The sequence below is a fragment of the Ostrea edulis genome, chromosome 3, assembly GCF_947568905.1.
Source record: "Ostrea edulis chromosome 3, xbOstEdul1.1, whole genome shotgun sequence".
NCBI lineage: Eukaryota > Metazoa > Mollusca > Bivalvia > Ostreida > Ostreidae > Ostrea > Ostrea edulis.
The window spans coordinates 32,349,253-32,367,827 of record NC_079166.1 but is presented as its reverse complement, the minus strand read 5'-3'; the positions used below and the strand labels follow the sequence as shown (position 1 = coordinate 32,367,827).

The 18,575-nt window shown below is 37.9% G+C and overlaps 2 protein-coding genes across 2 annotated transcripts in view; both read right to left on the bottom strand.

Annotated features, from left to right (window-relative positions):
- Window positions 1-4,651, bottom strand: part of LOC130053351 (multiple epidermal growth factor-like domains protein 10) — a 138,251-nt gene extending 133,600 nt beyond the window's left edge. The window contains exon 1 of the mRNA XM_056160466.1: window positions 4,517-4,651. Within this exon, the coding sequence (XP_056016441.1) occupies window positions 4,517-4,520 (4 nt within the window). The 5' untranslated portion in view covers window positions 4,521-4,651. The remainder of the gene's footprint in view (window positions 1-4,516) is intronic.
- A 3,926-nt stretch (window positions 4,652-8,577) lies between these two features.
- LOC130053357 (fibronectin type III domain-containing protein 1-like) lies at window positions 8,578-14,073 on the bottom strand. Its single transcript, XM_056160500.1, has 2 exons — window positions 13,690-14,073; window positions 8,578-8,740 (listed from the first exon to the last, which is right to left on the bottom strand). Exons 1-2 carry the CDS (start codon window positions 13,863-13,865, stop codon window positions 8,578-8,580), a joined length of 339 nt encoding a protein of 112 aa, XP_056016475.1. The 5' UTR covers window positions 13,866-14,073.
- Window positions 14,074-18,575: the final 4,502 nt, after the last annotated feature.

The window sequence follows — 18,575 nt, the reverse complement described above, 5'->3', positions numbered from 1 at the left end:
AATAATAATCAAACTTAATTTGAAAATCACAATACTTTTAAATTATTTTATTAAAGCAATTTTATTAGGCCTAATCATTATTTTTTGTTATCAACACGTTGTTACTTAGGAAGTGGGAGCGCGGCGTGCTGTTGTTGTAAACACGTACGCGTTCCTTAAAAAAAAAATGAAAGCATTATAATTCAATTCAAAGTCGGGAAATATTATATTTTATTATTTATAATTGAAAGTTCAATTATCTTTTATCTTTAAATTTCTCTTTTTTAAAACTACCAATTGGTAGACACTGCAAGCAAAGTTCTGCCTGTATGTTGTTACAAGGTGAAGGTCAGTTGGTGCGAGTGTGTATTCGCGAGCAGAACGGAAAGTATATGCCGTAGGCCTATATGTAACAGTGCGTAGCTTCGATAGAACCATTTTCTCGCAGTTTATCTACATCTTTGACCAAGTGCTTGTTTGAAAAAGTACAGGGACAAATTCTACTGGGGGTTTTTATAGCAAAGTCGTTGTGCCGACAAAATATATTCACGTCTTGTCCCTCATACCTTCCTTCGAAAATTGAAAAAAAAACACAGTCCAAATCCTCTCTACTGACAGCAAGTACACCCTTAAACGGCACAAAACACCCTAATGCAGTGTTATTTACAAGCTGTTAATGTGATAATTGTTTGTTTGTCAATTAAATCTAATCTGTTTATAAAATGGCTTTCAACTGTTTTCAAATCTTCTCGCTCGAGGTCGCATATGACGTCACAGATAATGGCGCGTAAAATATCGAAGAAAATATGCATATCGCAAGATTTGAATTTCATCGCTTTCAAACTCGAAAACTACGCAAACTGTTTCATTTAAAATACATGTAAAGTAGCTTTAGGCATGAAATGAATTAATTTTGCTGAAAAAATTAAAAAGTTTAAAAACATGCGATGTGTCCTTTAATTAAAGGGAAAGGCAACCCTAACCATATAGTTGCTTTTATGAATAAAGTACCACTTACTGATATCGTAATTGACAGTCTTTAACTACAAAAATCCTTGCTTAACAATTAAATCAATATCAATCTATCATGTATTTTAAATTACCCTCCGCTAAGAGAGTGGTCATTGGAGTTTAATTTATGACGTCACACCGTCTATTCCGGTTTATTTCATCAGCAGCACTGTAAACATGACAAGTCACGAACAGTTAAGTTTGGAGCTGTATAGATTTGAGCTCGTTCTTTCGCAAGAAGAAATTGAGAAAAAAAGACGTTCAGTCAAGTCGCAGACCAGGCAGACGGTACACGTTCTTCATACAAATGTCTCGAACCTCAACTAGTCATTACGCAAATGATGGATCCACAGTTTACGTAGTCTTTTCTTTTCAAATGACTTGGTTGAGTCGGGAATTTCGAAAAATAACCATTTTTCACATCTCCTCTTCGCATTTAAGTGTAATTAACTGCTTGCCAGTAAGACATCAACCTATTTATTCGTAAGATCTACCACATGCAAATATTTGATGATCTCGCAGGTGTTTGGGTTCACCCCCCCCCCCCCTCCAAATAAGCTACATGAGTTGATTTAATTAATTTTCTGTTGAAAATATTACTAATGCATGTCAATAACGTTAGGCATATCCATAAATTCCAAAATAATTCCAAATAAGCCCTTTAAAAAAAAAAAAATACCCTAAGCCACTAGTTATTATAAGTTCTGTTATAATAAGCAGTGAGTTTTTTTTTTTAAAAGGACTTATTTTGGACTTTATGGGTATGCAAGACGTTGTTGACATGCATTAGAAATATTTTCAAGAAAAAAATAATTAAATCAACTCATGTAGCTTATTCGGAGGGGGGAGGGGGTTGAACACAAGCACCTAAGGATGATCTTAAAATCTCATCAAAATCGGTACAGACGGTGTGACGTCAAAATTATTGATTTTTGTGGTCTTGGATACAAAAGAGTTATATATCATGGCAGCCTCTTAGTCTATAGATCGCGGGAATTTCAATTTTTGACGTTTTCAAATTAGTACTGAAGCATATCTAGACCATATATCAACGTTTCGTTTCGGTAGATTTCGTTTCGTTTCGGTAGTTTTCGTTTCGTTTCGGTAGATTTCGTTTCGTTTCGCACTTTACTCCACAAAGTGAAGTGGGACGGTCGGACGGACGCACCGACACATGAACACCGGTATTTTTATGTCCCCTTTCGTGTTGCGGTGGGGGACGATAATTATAGATTTAAAACCGCGTTCTGTTTTCGAGGGGCTTTTTGGCTTGGGAAAGTGAGCATTTCTATGTGTTTGTAAGGGTGTGTGTTGATGCATCTAAAGTAAAGAATAGCGTTGTTCAATGACGTCGCGGATATTTGTAATGTTATTTGTTAAAAACTGCTGCTTTCATGGGGTTTTTTTTAAAATCAAACTTTGACATTTTTTCTTTAAAAAACAAACTCGATTACCCCATAATTTTTTTTTCAAATATTTTTCAAATTGTTTTTGTTTCGCTTTGATATTATTATTATCAAGATGAACAGCACCTGCCTATTTTAAGTTGAATTATGCAATGGATAAAGTCAATCACCATTATTTTCTATATAATTCAATGGAAAACAGTGTCGCTACTGTTAAAACAATGGTATGTTGAAGACGTAATTACTAAAAAAAAATAATTAAAAAAACAAAAAATGTTGAATGGAAAACAATCTTCACAGAGTAGCATATAATACATTGTCAAGATACATCGGTAAAATTTTCAGTTGGGGTTTTCGAGTGAGAAAAAAGTCTGTCAACCCGCGACCTACGTTAACAATGGTACATTGTATTTCGTTTTTGAAAGCAAAAATGATATAAATAACATCCCCCTCTCTTATTCATGTAAATGATCCAACAATTACGGAATAAATGCTATATTATACTTTTATATTCAAATGATAAAGTAAAATATTGGAAAAACGAAGTAAGCGAATCAAATAACATGAGTATATACCGACACAAACTCACTGATTGTGTATAATTCATGCAGCGGTAAGCATTGTCATGAATTTTATATCACTGTAAAAAAAAAATAGCCTGATTAAGGATGTATGCTACACCAGAGAAAATTGATGTAGATGAAAAGTGGAGGATATGTACAACAATATTTTGAAGTAGAAAATTTTCAAATTTACTTTATTTTGTCAAAAAATACAGTTTTAGTAGTAGGTAATCTGAAGAAGAAAAAAAGAAAAAGAAAAAAACCCTGCTTGACTCGAACCTGCGACCTACAGATCAACAGTCGGTCTTAGCTTACTGAGCTACTCGGTTATCTATCTATATGGAAAAGGAAAAGTCAAATATTGCTGATATTGATTTTTTTCATCCATGTTTTTAAAGGAAGTCAGCCATTATGACGATGTAGAGTACTACCTTAAAAAAAATCAAATTTATGAATAATCAGCCCGTATGTTAATTGCTACTAATTTCATATTTTACGTATGTTATTGATTTATTTTAATCATCATATTTATTCCGTTTTTAAAAGTAAAAATCATAAAGTATATAACCTTTGTCACTCATATAAATGATAAACTGATAAACTAACATTTACGGAATAAATGCTATACTTTGATACAAATGATAACGCAACATGTACGGAATAAATGAGAGAGAGAGAGAGAGAGAGAGAGAGAGAGAGAGAGAGAGAGAGAGAGAGAGAGAGAGAGAGAGAGAGAGAGAAAGAGAGAGAGAGAGGGATTCCGTAAATGTTACTACATGTAGAATCTATATAGATCTATATAATTTTGATTTGTAAAAAAAAAAAAATGAATGAAATAAATTAAATTTGTAAAGCAGTCAGACCGCATAGTAATTACTAATATTAATAACTTATATTCGCACGTGTTCATTATTCCTGTATTATAATAATGCTATTTATTCCGTTGACGTTGTAACCTTTATGGAATAAATGCTATAAAAGTAGTAATTCTTTGTGTGTACCACCAATCAGCGGAGAACCAGTTTACGTAAGGCTGGCTCATTTCTAGTCATGACGAGATGCGTGAAAAGTGTGCAGTCTGGTTTTAAAAGTTTTTTTATATGTATTCAGTGAATTGTTTAAGTTGACAACCATGAATATGTACTCCGCCCTCTCATGAATAGGAATGACAGTAAATGTTTTATTTCGATATATACAGTACTGTACAGGTTCGCTTAGATCAATTTTCCTTGTATTTAAACACCCCCCTCCAATACACCAAGCCCCTTTTATTTCTGTTTCGTCCCCAAAAGAAACCCTTTTCTGGGGGAAACGTCCCCTCCCATCAAAGTTTAGAATGTTGCCTCTGTATATATACCGATTGAAGTACCATATTTCGATCTCCTTATCGATAAGCAGATCGCACAGTGCAGTGATCATACATGTACATACTGAATGTAGATCAGTTCCATTGAAACTCGATATGAATATGGTATAAGCACAATAAATATGCTATAATTTCTTAGATATTTTTTTTTTACAATTAATCTGCAATATTCATGAATGAAACAAACATACCCATTCTATCTGACTGTCATTGCTTCGACTGTGACGTCATTGATAACTTATATGACGTAAAACGTACGAGAAATATTTCTAAGGCAAGGAAGAGAATTCCGGAAAACCTCGGGAACCAGGGTAGAAATCTCTCTCTCTCTCTCTCTCTCTCTCTCTCTCTCACTCTCTCTCTCCTCTCTCTCTCTCTCTCTCTCTCTCTCTCTCTCTCTCTCTCTGAAAGAGGGGGAATTGTTTTAATAAGCCCCCCCCCACCCACCCCCACCCCTATCAACACTTCGCCGCGAGTTACGTCCCTTTGCGGGGTCAGCCAAGGGTCAATCGGTGAAAAACCAACTTTTCCTTCTTTACCTTACCAAATGTAAGATGTTATTACTTTGAATTTTAGCCAATTACCAAGTTTTCATACAAATGAATGGGTTGCCCCAATCTGGGGCATATTGTAGTTGACTGCAATTGATGGGAAAATAACAGATGTCAAAGCTACAGATAGGAAAATTACAAAGGCCAACGTAGGGAAATACGATTTTTATCCGGGAGATGGCGGACAAGGGCCGTAACTTTCGCGAAGTGTATACAAATGCATAGGCGGATCCAGAAATTTGTGAGGGGGAGGGGGTAGCACTTAATTTTTTTGATAATTTTCATAATACAAAAATAAACTGATTTAAAGGTTACCCCCAATAGGCTGGGGTCGGGGGGGGGGGGGGGGGCTAGGCCATCAGAAGCTCTGCGGTAAATGGTGCAAAATCCTGCATTCTCAGCATTTCCTGGTACTTCTTTTTCACTTTTATATTGTCTGTTTCTTAAACAAAACTTTTATGTTACATATAAGTATCCACCTTTCATATCATTTGGAGTCACTACACATGTTCCAGAGCCTGGGGGGGGGGGGGGGGGGGGGGGGGGGGGGGGGGGGGGGAGGGGTCAGCCCTAACACCCCCATATCTCAATACTTAATCTCAATTTGTTTAGGCACGATGGAACTCACTTGTCTAATTCTGGCAATGACATTTTCGTCCAGGATCTAATACAAACGCTAATCAACAAGTTAATATAAGCCCTAACGCACTTCATCGGGGGGGGGGGGGGGGGGTCAGCCCTAACACACTAAGGGGGAGGGGGGTTGTGATACATGTACTAGGTTATCGAGTTAATCTAAGCCTTAACCTCTTCGGGGGGGGGGGGGGGTGAAATGTGTCTCGGGTCATTAAATTCCTTTTAAGCTTTAACTCTCTGCATTGGGAGGGGGGGGGGGGGGGGTGATATATACTTTTGTGAAATGTGTACTCGGGTCATGGCGAGTCCATCATATCGATGGCTGTTGGCGGACCAGGGGAGATAAAAATGAATATTTGGATCTCATCTGGCCTGTTGTTCCTCCCCCATCTGTCTGTTACGTCGGAGGGCTGTCAGTGTGCGAAGCTGGTCGCCATTCTAAGTCAGTGAATTTGTCTACGGTACAAAGTAAAATATGGATTGGAGAATCACTAGCCTCAGCACGGCTTGGTTTCTCTCTCCACCTCTTTTAAACGGAGGGGAGACTGTGTCTGGAGTCCCTTGTGTGGTACGAGGAAGTACCGGCACTATTACCCAGCAGCAATCCCCCGGAGGAACAGGGACATCAGGTAGGTCCAAAACCATTCCAAGTCCATTATGTCATACACGCATTTGGACTTCCGGCGCCTGTGTGTACCATGGGACCACCGGTTTGCCCGTTCTACATTGTTATGTCGGTATCCGGTTATCTCCCCGGTTCGGATTTGCAATGCGGCCATACCATCCACTCTCCCAATTAGACACTCAGACTGCTGTGTGTGCTTGTTATGACATTGTGTGAAATGTGACGCGTCAGATGACTTGTTGCAACTGTATTATGTAAATATGGGATTTGTTTGCTGTTATCTATAGTGAAAACCTCAATAAAATTTTGTCCACCATATACATCTTGTGTTTCTTGGGCTAATTTCGGGAAACTAGTGGTCATTTGTTCCTATTATACATACGAGGAGCAAGCCAGTTTTCTGTTAAATTAATGTAATTATGTTGTAGGTAACAAATTTCGCTGTTCACACCAGTAAATGAGAAAGTTTCCAAGTTTACTTTCGGAAGCTCGATGGTCTCTTCCCAGGTACATTGTATCTGGGTTCTCTCTTCCACCAATAAAAACTGCGCGACACCAGATAACTGAAAAATTGTTTAGTGTGGCGAAAAACAGCAACAACACACACACACACACACACACACACACACACACACACACAAAAGTCAAAATTTCGTTCTGTCTAAATTGCTTGTAGATTTACAACATTTCTATCTGGTTTTCCGTTTATCATGAAGATCGTTTATCGTGTTTTGCGTTTATCAGGTCTATCGTGAAGAACGTTTATCAGGTTTTGCGTTTATCAGGTTTATCGTGTATCCTATCGTATCGTGCATCCTATTGTATCGTGCGTGTATCGTATTCTATCATTTATCATGTCAAGAATAACGTTGCGGGTACTGTACATGTACCAGCATTGGAGTTATTGCCCTTGAAAACATTTTTTGTAATTACGAATAAATGATAATCTATGATAATTATAAACTTTTTCAATAGCAATAGTTTACCTTTTTTTTTTTATTTCATCCAATGAATAAAATTCCTATATTTCTATCATATACGAAGTTTCATTCAATAAACTTAAAATTTTTACAAAAACCTACGACATCTCATGAGGATCAATCAACGTTAATTAACCAAACTCCGCACAGCGTCAATTATAGAACAAATAAAATCCGACTAGACCACGGCGTCAGTTCCCGGAATTGATACTCCACATTCTAAATAGGAATTGAAATAGTATTCTGTTTCTGCATAACCAATGTTTCCAAAGGAAAACTCCTCTCCTGCCGAGCTCCGATAGTAAACTGCAAATCAAGATGTACTTTCTTGTATATGGATAGTTGTTAAGGATAATTTGTTAATTGTTCGGTATGTGTAAATATTGATCATTAATCGACCATTGACGTTTTATTCACTGGTGGGTTCCGTTTTACTATTGCCTATATAATTTTATCCAACCCCCCAACCCCCAAAAAAAATTCTACATCCCTTCATATTTATTGATAACAACAATTGAGGATATCATGAATATTGGGGCATGATATCTTAGGGACGAGATCAAAAGATCGATGTCTTGTAAAAAATCTAAATTCAAATAGTTAGGGGGTGGGGTAGGGGTAAAAACTTCCGTGAGATTCTGTCATTCGACATCGATTACACTTTAGTGGAAAAAGAAAAAAGACAAATGACTGATAAAAACAACATAATAATATTACATGTTAATGAACATTTAATAGTTTTAATGTACACTTTCATTGGTGAATAAACAGTAGAAAAGGTATACAGAGTGTTATTTATACTCGTATACTTTTACTTGTTGATTGATTAGTTTCAACATTCACCATATTTAGTTTTAAGAAGGGGTGAAAATTATGTGAATTTAGTTTTTTTTCAGACAATGAACTTTTGATCCCTTATATCAATAATTAAATTACTAAGAACTGATAACCAGCACTAAACTTATGACAAATAGGACGACTTCAGTTTGTCCATTGTCAGCTCGTCATCTCTATGTACAGTAGCAATATTCCATTATCACCTGCATATGGCGTTTATGTCTCTCAACTGATTCGGAACGCAAGAGCAGGCTCTATCTATGATCAGTTTTGAAATCGAGGCAAGCTACTGACAATTCAGTTGATGTTACAGGGTTTCAACAGTATACAGTTAAAGATCATATTTGAGGGAGTCAGTAAGATTCCAGTTCTCCGATAGTAAGCCGACAGGTGTATTTCCCGAGGCAAATCATAGATATAAGCTAAATGTATTCCATATATTGATATAAATTAGCACAGAACTATTGAAATTAAGAATCATAATTTTCGATATTATGACTTCAAATCATTGATATCAACAAGGAAATATTTATATCATGGAACGATAATCGGCAATAAATATCAACAGCACCCCATATAAAATGCATATAGGGTTTAATATCTATTAAAAGCAAACGATGACTTTAAGGTGCACCTGAAACAGCTGGAGAGTTAACGTAATCTCCCGCAGTTACCGCTGTGGATTCAGACCCGCCCACGAGTTCACAATGATCCTCCCCTGATCCATTCCCGTCTCCAATGTTTAAAAATGTCGTTGTTAAGTTAGCAGCAAGGAATAACTTGTACCTGAAATACAAGGAATCTAGACGTTACTGGTGACATTGTTTAATTTCGTGGATTTCAAATATCTATATGTATTCAGAAAGAGTGGCTTGTGTTTCATAATTTCAGTCCATTCCAATTAATGTATGTTCTGAATACATTCCACTCCAAGCAATCTGTCCGAGCGGAGTATGACCTTAACATATTCACAGAGTACATTCCACTCCAAGTAATCTGCCTGAGCGGAGAATGACCTTAACATATTCATAGAGTATATTCCACTCCAAGCAATCTGCCTGAGCGGAGTATGACCTTAACATATTCACAGAGTACATTCCACTCTAAGCAATCTGCCTGAGCAGAGTATGACCTTAACATATTCACAGAGTACATTCCACTCCAAGCAATCTGCCTGAGCGGAGTATGACCTTAACATATTCACAGAGTACATTCCACTCCAAGTAATCTGTCTGAGCAGAGTATGACCTTAACATATTCACAGAGTACATTCCACTCCAAGTAATCTGTCTGAGCAGAGTATGACCTTAATATATTTACAGAGTACATTCCACTCTAAGCAATCTGCCTGAGCAGAGTATGACCTTAACATATTCACAGAGTACATTCCACACTAAGAAATCTGCCTGAGCGGAGTATGACCTTAACATATTCACAGAGTACATTCCACTCTAAGCAATCTGTCCGAGCAGAGTATGACCTTAACATATTCACAGAGTACATTCCACTCTAAGCAATCTGCCTGAGCAGAGTATGACCTTAACATATTCACAGAGTACATTCCACTCCAAGCAATCTGCCTGAGCGGAGTATGACCTTAATATATTCACAGAGTACATTCCACTCCAAGTAATCTGTCTGAGCGGAGTATGACCTTAACATATTCACAGAGTACATTCCACTCCAAGCAATCTGCCTGAGCGGAGTATGACCTTAACATATTCATAGAGTACATTCCACTCCAAGCAATCTGCCTGAGCGGAGTATGACCTTAACATATTCACAGAGTACATTCCACTCTAAGCAATCTGCCTGAGCAGAGTATGACCTTAACATATTCACAGAGTACATTCCACACTAAGCAATCTGCCTGAGCGGAGTATGACCTTAACATATTCACAGAGTACATTCCACACTAAGCAATCTGCCTGAGCGGAGTATGACCTTAACATATTCACAGAGTACATTCCACTCCAAGCAATCTGTCTGAGCGGAGTATGACCTTAACATATTCACAGAGTACATTCCACTCTAAGCAATCTGCCTGAGCAGAGTATGACCTTAACATATTCACAGAGTACATTCCACTCCAAGTAATCTGTCTGAGCAGAGTATGACCTTAACATATTCACAGAGTACATTCCACTCTAAGCAATCTGCCTGAGCAGAGTATGACCTTAACATATTCACAGAGTACATTCCACTCCAAGCAATCCGCCTGAGCGGAGTATGACCTTAATATATTCACAGAGTACATTCCACTCCAAGTAATCTGTCTGAGCGGAGTATGACCTTAACATATTCACAGAGTACATTCCACTCCAAGCAATCTGTCCGAGCAGAGTATGACCATAACATATTCACAGAGTACATTCCACTCCAAGCAATCTGCCTGAGCGGAGTATGACCTTAACATATTCACAGAGTACATTCCACTCCAAGTAATCTGTCTGAGCAGAGTATGACCTTAACATATTCACAGAGTACATTCCACTCCAAGTAATCTGTCTGAGCAGAGTATGACCTTAATATATTTACAGAGTACATTCCACTCTAAGCAATCTGCCTGAGCAGAGTATGACCTTAACATATTCACAGAGTACATTCCACACTAAGAAATCTGCCTGAGCGGAGTATGACCTTAACATATTCACAGAGTACATTCCACTCTAAGCAATCTGTCCGAGCAGAGTATGACCTTAACATATTCACAGAGTACATTCCACTCTAAGCAATCTGCCTGAGCAGAGTATGACCTTAACATATTCACAGAGTACATTCCACTCCAAGCAATCTGCCTGAGCGGAGTATGACCTTAATATATTCACAGAGTACATTCCACTCCAAGTAATCTGTCTGAGCGGAGTATGACCTTAACATATTCACAGAGTACATTCCACTCCAAGCAATCTGCATGAGCGGAGTATGACCTTAACATATTCATAGAGTACATTCCACTCCAAGCAATCTGCCTGAGCGGAGTATGACCTTAACATATTCACAGAGTACATTCCACTCTAAGCAATCTGCCTGAGCAGAGTATGACCTTAACATATTCACAGAGTACATTCCACACTAAGCAATCTGCCTGAGCGGAGTATGACCTTAACATATTCACAGAGTACATTCCACATTAAGCAATCTGCCTGAGCGGAGTATGACCTTAACATATTCACAGAGTACATTCCACTCCAAGTAATCTGTCTGAGCAGAGTATGACCTTAATATATTTACAGAGTACATTCCACTCTAAGCAATCTGCCTGAGCAGAGTATGACCTTAACATATTCACAGAGTACATTCCACACTAAGAAATCTGCCTGAGCGGAGTATGACCTTAACATATTCACAGAGTACATTCCACTCTAAGCAATCTGTCCGAGCAGAGTATGACCTTAACATATTCACAGAGTACATTCCACTCTAAGCAATCTGCCTGAGCAGAGTATGACCTTAACATATTCACAGAGTACATTCCACTCCAAGCAATCTGCCTGAGCGGAGTATGACCTTAATATATTCACAGAGTACATTCCACTCCAAGTAATCTGTCTGAGCGGAGTATGACCTTAACATATTCACAGAGTACATTCCACTCCAAGCAATCTACATGAGCGGAGTATGACCTTAACATATTCATAGAGTACATTCCACTCCAAGCAATCTGCCTGAGCGGAGTATGACCTTAACATATTCACAGAGTACATTCCACTCTAAGCAATCTGCCTGAGCAGAGTATGACCTTAACATATTCACAGAGTACATTCCACACTAAGCAATCTGCCTGAGCGGAGTATGACCTTAACATATTCACAGAGTACATTCCACACTAAGCAATCTGCATGAGCGGAGTATGACCTTAACATATTCACAGAGTACATTCCACTCCAAGCAATCTGTCTGAGCGGAGTATGACCTTAACATATTCACAGAGTACATTCCACTCTAAGCAATCTGCCTGAGCGGAGTATGACCTTAACATATTCACAGAGTACATTCTACTCCAAGTAATCTGTCTGAGCAGAGTATGACCTTAACATATTCACAGAGTACATTCCACTCTAAGCAATCTGCCTGAGCAGAGTATGACCTTAACATATTCACAGAGTACATTCCACTCCAAGCAATCCGCCTGAGCGGAGTATGACCTTAATATATTCACAGAGTACATTCCACTCCAAGTAATCTGTCTGAGCGGAGTATGACCTTAACATATTCACAGAGTACATTCCACTCCAAGCAATCTGTCCGAGCAGAGTATGACCATAACATATTCACAGAGTACATTCCACTCCTAGTAATCTGCCTGAGCGGAGTATGACCTTAACATATTCACAGAGTATATTCCACTTCAAGTAATTTGTCTGAGTGGAGTATGACCTTAAAGTATTTATGGAGTACATTGGCGAAGCCACGGTACTTTTGATGTGGACGCCCGAGTAGGCAGGGGGTTTGGGGGCCGCCTTAAGGACCCCAATGGGTCTAAGACAAAGCCCTGGTGGGGGTCCAGGTTGTGACGCCCCGGAAGCTGATAAATTTTAGACGATTTCGATGTGTATATTCGACCCTCCTGAACGCATTTTACGTACACTTCATAAAATATCTTCATTTGTTTCGCCATGACTGACTCAACATGGAGCAATATCGGAAACTCTCCTTGTAAACTATAGGAGTGAATATAAACTGAATCCGTTAATAACAGTTCCGGAGAGGACAAATATAATTGTCATAAATATTGCCCTTCACTACCTTTTGATATTTCTAATCTCTCTCTCTCTCTCTCTCTCTCTCTCTCTCTCTCTCTCTCTCTCTCTCTCTCTCTCTCTCTTGCTAAAATGATGTGGACGTTTGTGCGTACAAATGTACGCCTGGCTACGCGCCTGGAGTACATTCCATTTTAAGTAATCTGTCTGAGCGGAGTATGACCTTAGAATATGTACTGCGTAATGATGAGTCTGAACGGAGTGTATTAGTAACCGTAAAACATTTACAGGGTACACTTTAGTCCAAGTGGAGTATAACCATATAATGTTTACTGGGTACATTCCACTCTAAGTATCATGGCTATCATTTAGGATTCGTATCGCGATATTTTAAACTGTATTGCAATATGTTATGGCAATATTTAGAACGACAAATTACAATGAAAGCCTAAGAATGAGAAAGTCTACCTACATGTATTCTAAAAAAAAAAATTAAAGGTTTTAATTTATCATTAAGAGGGGGAAAAAGATACAAAGATAAAATCGAAACTCTAAATGGTAAAAAAGAAGATAAAAAAATCCCCATTTGACAGATGAAAAAATCATAATATATAAATTTTTTAACTTTTTAAATGTGTCAACTATTTGTCTGCAAATGAAGAAATATTTAAATGCCAAAATACCAATTCAAAAAAAAAAAAAAAAAAAACTATTGCGATAATAACATTCTAAGAAATATATTGTGGCAACACACAGGAATATCGATATTACTGCCGAGCCCTAATCACTTCCATGATGAGTGAATTATTGATACCATTGTCCAGCCCTAAACACCATGCTGTATGTTTTCTCACAGGATTATTACTTGATTTTCGGACTATCTAGAAAGGGCTTATCCGCCCAGCTGTCAATATTCACAAAGTTGACATATACTGACAACGTTGAGTGATTGAATAAGCTAACACTCTATTACCGAGTATTAAAAAATCTAAACATAATGCTAAAATTTCTAATATTTAATGTGATTCTAGCCTTGTACTACTGCACAACACCACAGCGAGGTAGGGAGCCGAGGTTAAAGCTGTTCTCCTGACAAGGGTTGTCCCTCCGCTACGCCCATTAAAGGAATCGTCCAACGTCACGTTGTAGGCGTACCAGCAAGGGGGCGTGGCAGTCATACACTCTGTCAAAAAGTCAAGAAGGAACATGGATGTAAAAATACTGTATACCGTTCTTTTTTCCCCGCTGCAGTTTGATATTTGCTATTTTCCCTGTAGAGATAAAACCTATCAGAGTTAAACTGTAGTGTATAAAACATAGCCGCTCTATACCCTGTAGAGTGTACATAAACACTGTCAATTTCAATTCAGAACTACGTAGGTAACCAAGAGTGAAATTAAAGCTATAAATAGTACAATTCAACCATCAACAAGAGGAAATTGAGCTAGCAAGTTGTTTTGCAAAAGTGATTATTTTTGTCAGAGGGATCAAAATCTATTTGAGTGGTGTTTTTTATAAAAATTCTGTTTAAATCCGTTTGCATTAGGCGCTGCAGTATTTATTTTGCTAATGTTCTTACATTGACAAATTCGCAAACATTAATTATCTAATTAACGGGATGTTGTGGGACAAATTTAAGGTGTAGTTTATGTTGACGGTAAAATGGAAAGGGGTGTTTTATTACATTTTTTTAATTATTGCATTTTGAGAGATTTTCTCCCCTCCCCCCTCTTTTTTTTTTTTTTTTTTTTTTTTTTATTTTGCACCCCAATTTATAAAATTTTTATTTTGTGAGGCTTTTTTAGAGGGGCAGGGGCGCAAAATAGGGGAAAATCTCCCAATATGTAATAACTAAAATATTAACACCACATGATGATTTAAAAACACTATTCTGTAATTGTCCGATGAGTGATAATTTTCAATAAATCAATCGAATCTACTCCTCGGGTGCCTCACAACGCCACTGGTGTTGGGCGTGCGAAACATCCGAGGAATTCCGATTAGCAACCCACGGGAAGCATCTATGGATGATTCTAGCACAGCCAAGTGACCTTCATTTTCCAGATAGGTGACCGTGTAGCTGCAATAATGTAGCCTTATCCAATTTTTTTTTAATTCTGACGTTTTCGGGATAGGGCTACAATTCCATAGGATCTCCGTAATGGTGCAAAATAATTTTATGAATAACCGATAATAAACTCTGTGTATTAGTCCCAAATGTTGTTTACACCAAAAGGAGTACCAACTTTGTGCTCGGCCATGTCTATAACATCTTCGCAAGCCAAGTGTCCGATTCGCTTACTCTCATCTACCTGAGAGTACGCGAATCGGACACTTGGCTTGCGAAGATGTGTGTATGGTCAAACCAATATAAATCTATTCAATAAAAGGTGTTATTCTTGCAATTAATGATCAAAGATTGTAAAACAGTGCAGCTATGATCAAAACCCTAAAAGTTTTAACAAAGGTGATTGTTGTACAAACTTAAATAACAATGTTTTTACAATAATTAATGAGCACACTTTTTCATAACCAATTGTACTGATTATCACACTTCAAGCAAAAATTATATGGCCTAATTGTTGTATAAACAGGGATTTTCCACACCATTTTGGGAATGGGCCTGGGCCTTTAAAATTTGGAATTTTAACTTCATTTTGTCCAAATTGGGAATTTTAGAAATTCACAGTTTTAACTCTTCATTCATGGAAGTTTTTCTTATCTTAACATTCTGTTTTTCATTGCAATCAGGGTTAAATGACACTTAAAACTATTTTCAATGGTGCATGAACTGACGGAACACCAACTTTCAAATTTTCAAGTGACCCTAGCTTCTAGTTCTCAGAAGGTCCTTCAAAAATGTCAGGAAGAGAAAATGGACAGCATTTTCCCCATTTTACTTGCATCATGATTAATAATATTGTGTATTTATACTATTTAATACTAGAGGAAAAAAATTCAATAGAAAAAAAAAATCAATGGAAATATTAAAAGTAAGGAAATTAAATAAAAGTTGAATTAAATTCAGATTTAATCATGGAGTTTCAATATATATTGTATTGCTCTTAATTGACATAAACAGCCCAACCATATTATATAAATTATTTTTAAAATCATGATGTAGTTCATCATGAAACTCTCTGTGATATTATCAAAGCCAATACACTTGTTCAATCAGTAAGAAAAACACCAGGCTTGGGAAGTTATATTTTCACATCCAATAAAATCATTTTCTAAAGTAAATATATCTCTAAATGTATATATGTTAATATTAATGATCAAAGTAAGCTAAATTTTAACTAATTCTGTTTATACAATGCAGCATACAATATCATCATTTCTGGAGATTAGACTAGAGCTTCAAACCAGGGACCTAGTATATACTAACAGTTAGTATAGGTCCCTGCTCCAAACGAAGTGTGCTGCTTCAAAGATTAAAAAAAATTATTTTTCACATAAAGTACACTGAAAATACATTATAAATATATATGATATTGACCTAATAACTCTTAGATAGGTTAAGGAAGTGGGTATAATAAGTGAAGTAACAATATAGCACGTATTAATCAAAGAGAAAAATGGAGGAAATTCGGATTTATCGAACAGTTGCCGTTATTTCTAGTGTTTTATATATGAACTATGATAGTAGTGCTGCTGAATTATTTTATGGAGAAAATTTGAAGACAATAGAATCATGTAACATGTATTTTTCAAAGAAAATGAACAATCTAGTTAATATACTGCACTTTGAACAAGTGTACCGACGGACGAAAATTTCTACCAAAATTTCAGGTAGACCTTCCGAACTTTTGGTGGTATCGGGCCTCTGGTCCACAATTTGTGTCAAACCAATAATGTAGTGTATTATGTTGTTATGCATCGTGTTCGATGTACGTATTATTAGTATTAAAATATCGGCATCCATCTTGTATTGTCGTATAGCGCATGGTGTCAGAATAAACCATGTCTGTTCTTAATTTCGAGCAACCGTCCATGGACTGGGACAGTCCCGATATTTATAACGAATATCTTCGATTCAGACAGCATGTGGAATTTGTTTACAAAGGTCCCTTGTGTAAAGCTGACAAAAAGGACAAGGCGGGTTGGCTCGGAATGTGGCTAGGGAAACACGGACGGGAAGTCTACAACACACTTGCCTGATATGAAGGGGAACAAGATGATCCAGAGATAATCTTGAAAAAGTTTGAGGATTACGTAAGACCCCGGAAGAATAAGAGAGGCGCAAGATTTCGCGTGAAACAGAGAAAACAAACAGATGGTGAGTCCTTTGACAATTTTGTGAAAGATTTGAGACTGATTCTTATGGATTGTGAGTACGCAGACACAGACGACATTCTTGTCGACGCGATTATCGCAGGCGTTGCGCACACGAAGGTCCGAGAACGCTTACTCGACCAAGGACATGACCTAACACTCGCCAAAACCCTACAAATAGGCTGACAATATGAACTCTCTCAAAAACAGCTAAACATGTTCCAAGGAGCTGAATACTCAGAGGCTCAGGCAGTATCCAGTATCAAAACCTCTAGACCACAGCACAACAAGAAAACAGTGCGACAGACATCAAAGCGGAAAACTAGTGTTCCAAAACAACAGAATTCTAAACCTATGTGTAATAGGTGTGGTTTGGACCCTAGTACGAACCATCTGAACAACAAATGCCCAGCTCTGAAAAGTACATGCCGGTACTGTAAACTGACTGGACACTGGAAATCAGTATGCCGCAAGCGACAACAGTCCCAGATGAATATCAGCGATGTGGACGAGCATGATCTTCTCGATATTCTCGCTACAGATGATACTAAATTATGTCAGGAGAACACAGACAGGTGGCTAGTGACACTTCATGTATGTGAGAAACCTATGAAATTCAGAATAGACACAGGAGCAAAGTTCAATATCATTGTCTCTCACCATTATCACCAGAGTAAATTAACGGGAGTGAAAAGCCAATCAAACAAACTTTTGCGCTCATTCACAAACCATACTATCCGTCCAGAGTTTCACGTGCAACTACCACTCAGGAACGAAGACACTAACATTCAAGCTGAGTTCGAAATAGTTGACATTCATCAGGAAAACGTGATCACAGGAATAACAGCTGAACGCCTCAATCTCATACAGAGGATGAATCCTGTTAAAATGTCTGACTTTACAACAATGGATCAGTTCAACGACTTTCCAGAACTGGTGAAAACAACTGGCACTCTACCAGGAGTACACAAGATCAAGATTGATCCTCAGGCCAAAGGAGTAGTTCACCCAGTCAGAAGACAACCTGCATCACTCAGACCACTGATCACCGAAAAACTGAGAGATATGGAGGAGAATGGATTCATAACCCGTGTCAGTAAACCTACACCTTGGGTCAGTTCTATGGTCGTCAGCCTAAGAAACAGCAAAGTCCGCATATGCATAGACCCGAAAGACCTGAATGAAGTTATCCTCAGGGAACATCATCCTATGAAAACCATAGACGACGTTGTTTCAGCCATTCCAAACACGAACGTTTTTTCAGTGCTTGATGCTAAGTCCGGATTTCTGCAGATCAAACTGGATGAGGAATCAAGTTTTCTCACGACCTTCAACACTCCTATAGGACGTTATCGATGGCTGAGGCTACCCTTCGGCATTAAGTCGGCGCCAGAGATCTACCAAAGAATCATGGTCGAGATGCTAGAAGGCATAGATGGCACGTTTGCCATAATGGACGACATCCTTATTGCAGGACGAGACACAACACATCATGACAGCATTTTACACAAAGTAATTGAGCGAGCAACGGCGTTCAACCTGAAATTAAACTTTGAGAAATGCAAAGTAAGACAGACGGAGGTGCCTTATGTTGGCCACATCATAACGGCGGATGGTCTTCGTCCAGATCCAGAAAAGGTCAG

Coding starts and splice junctions, on each gene's coding strand:
- LOC130053357 (XM_056160500.1), bottom strand. CDS start 13,865: ATGTTCCTTCTTGACTTTTTGACAGAGTGTATGACTGCCACGCCCCCT. Junction 8,741..13,689: donor GTGTTGTGCAGTAGTACAAG/GCTAGAATCACA, acceptor CTTGTATTTCAG/GTACAAGTTATTCCTTGCTG.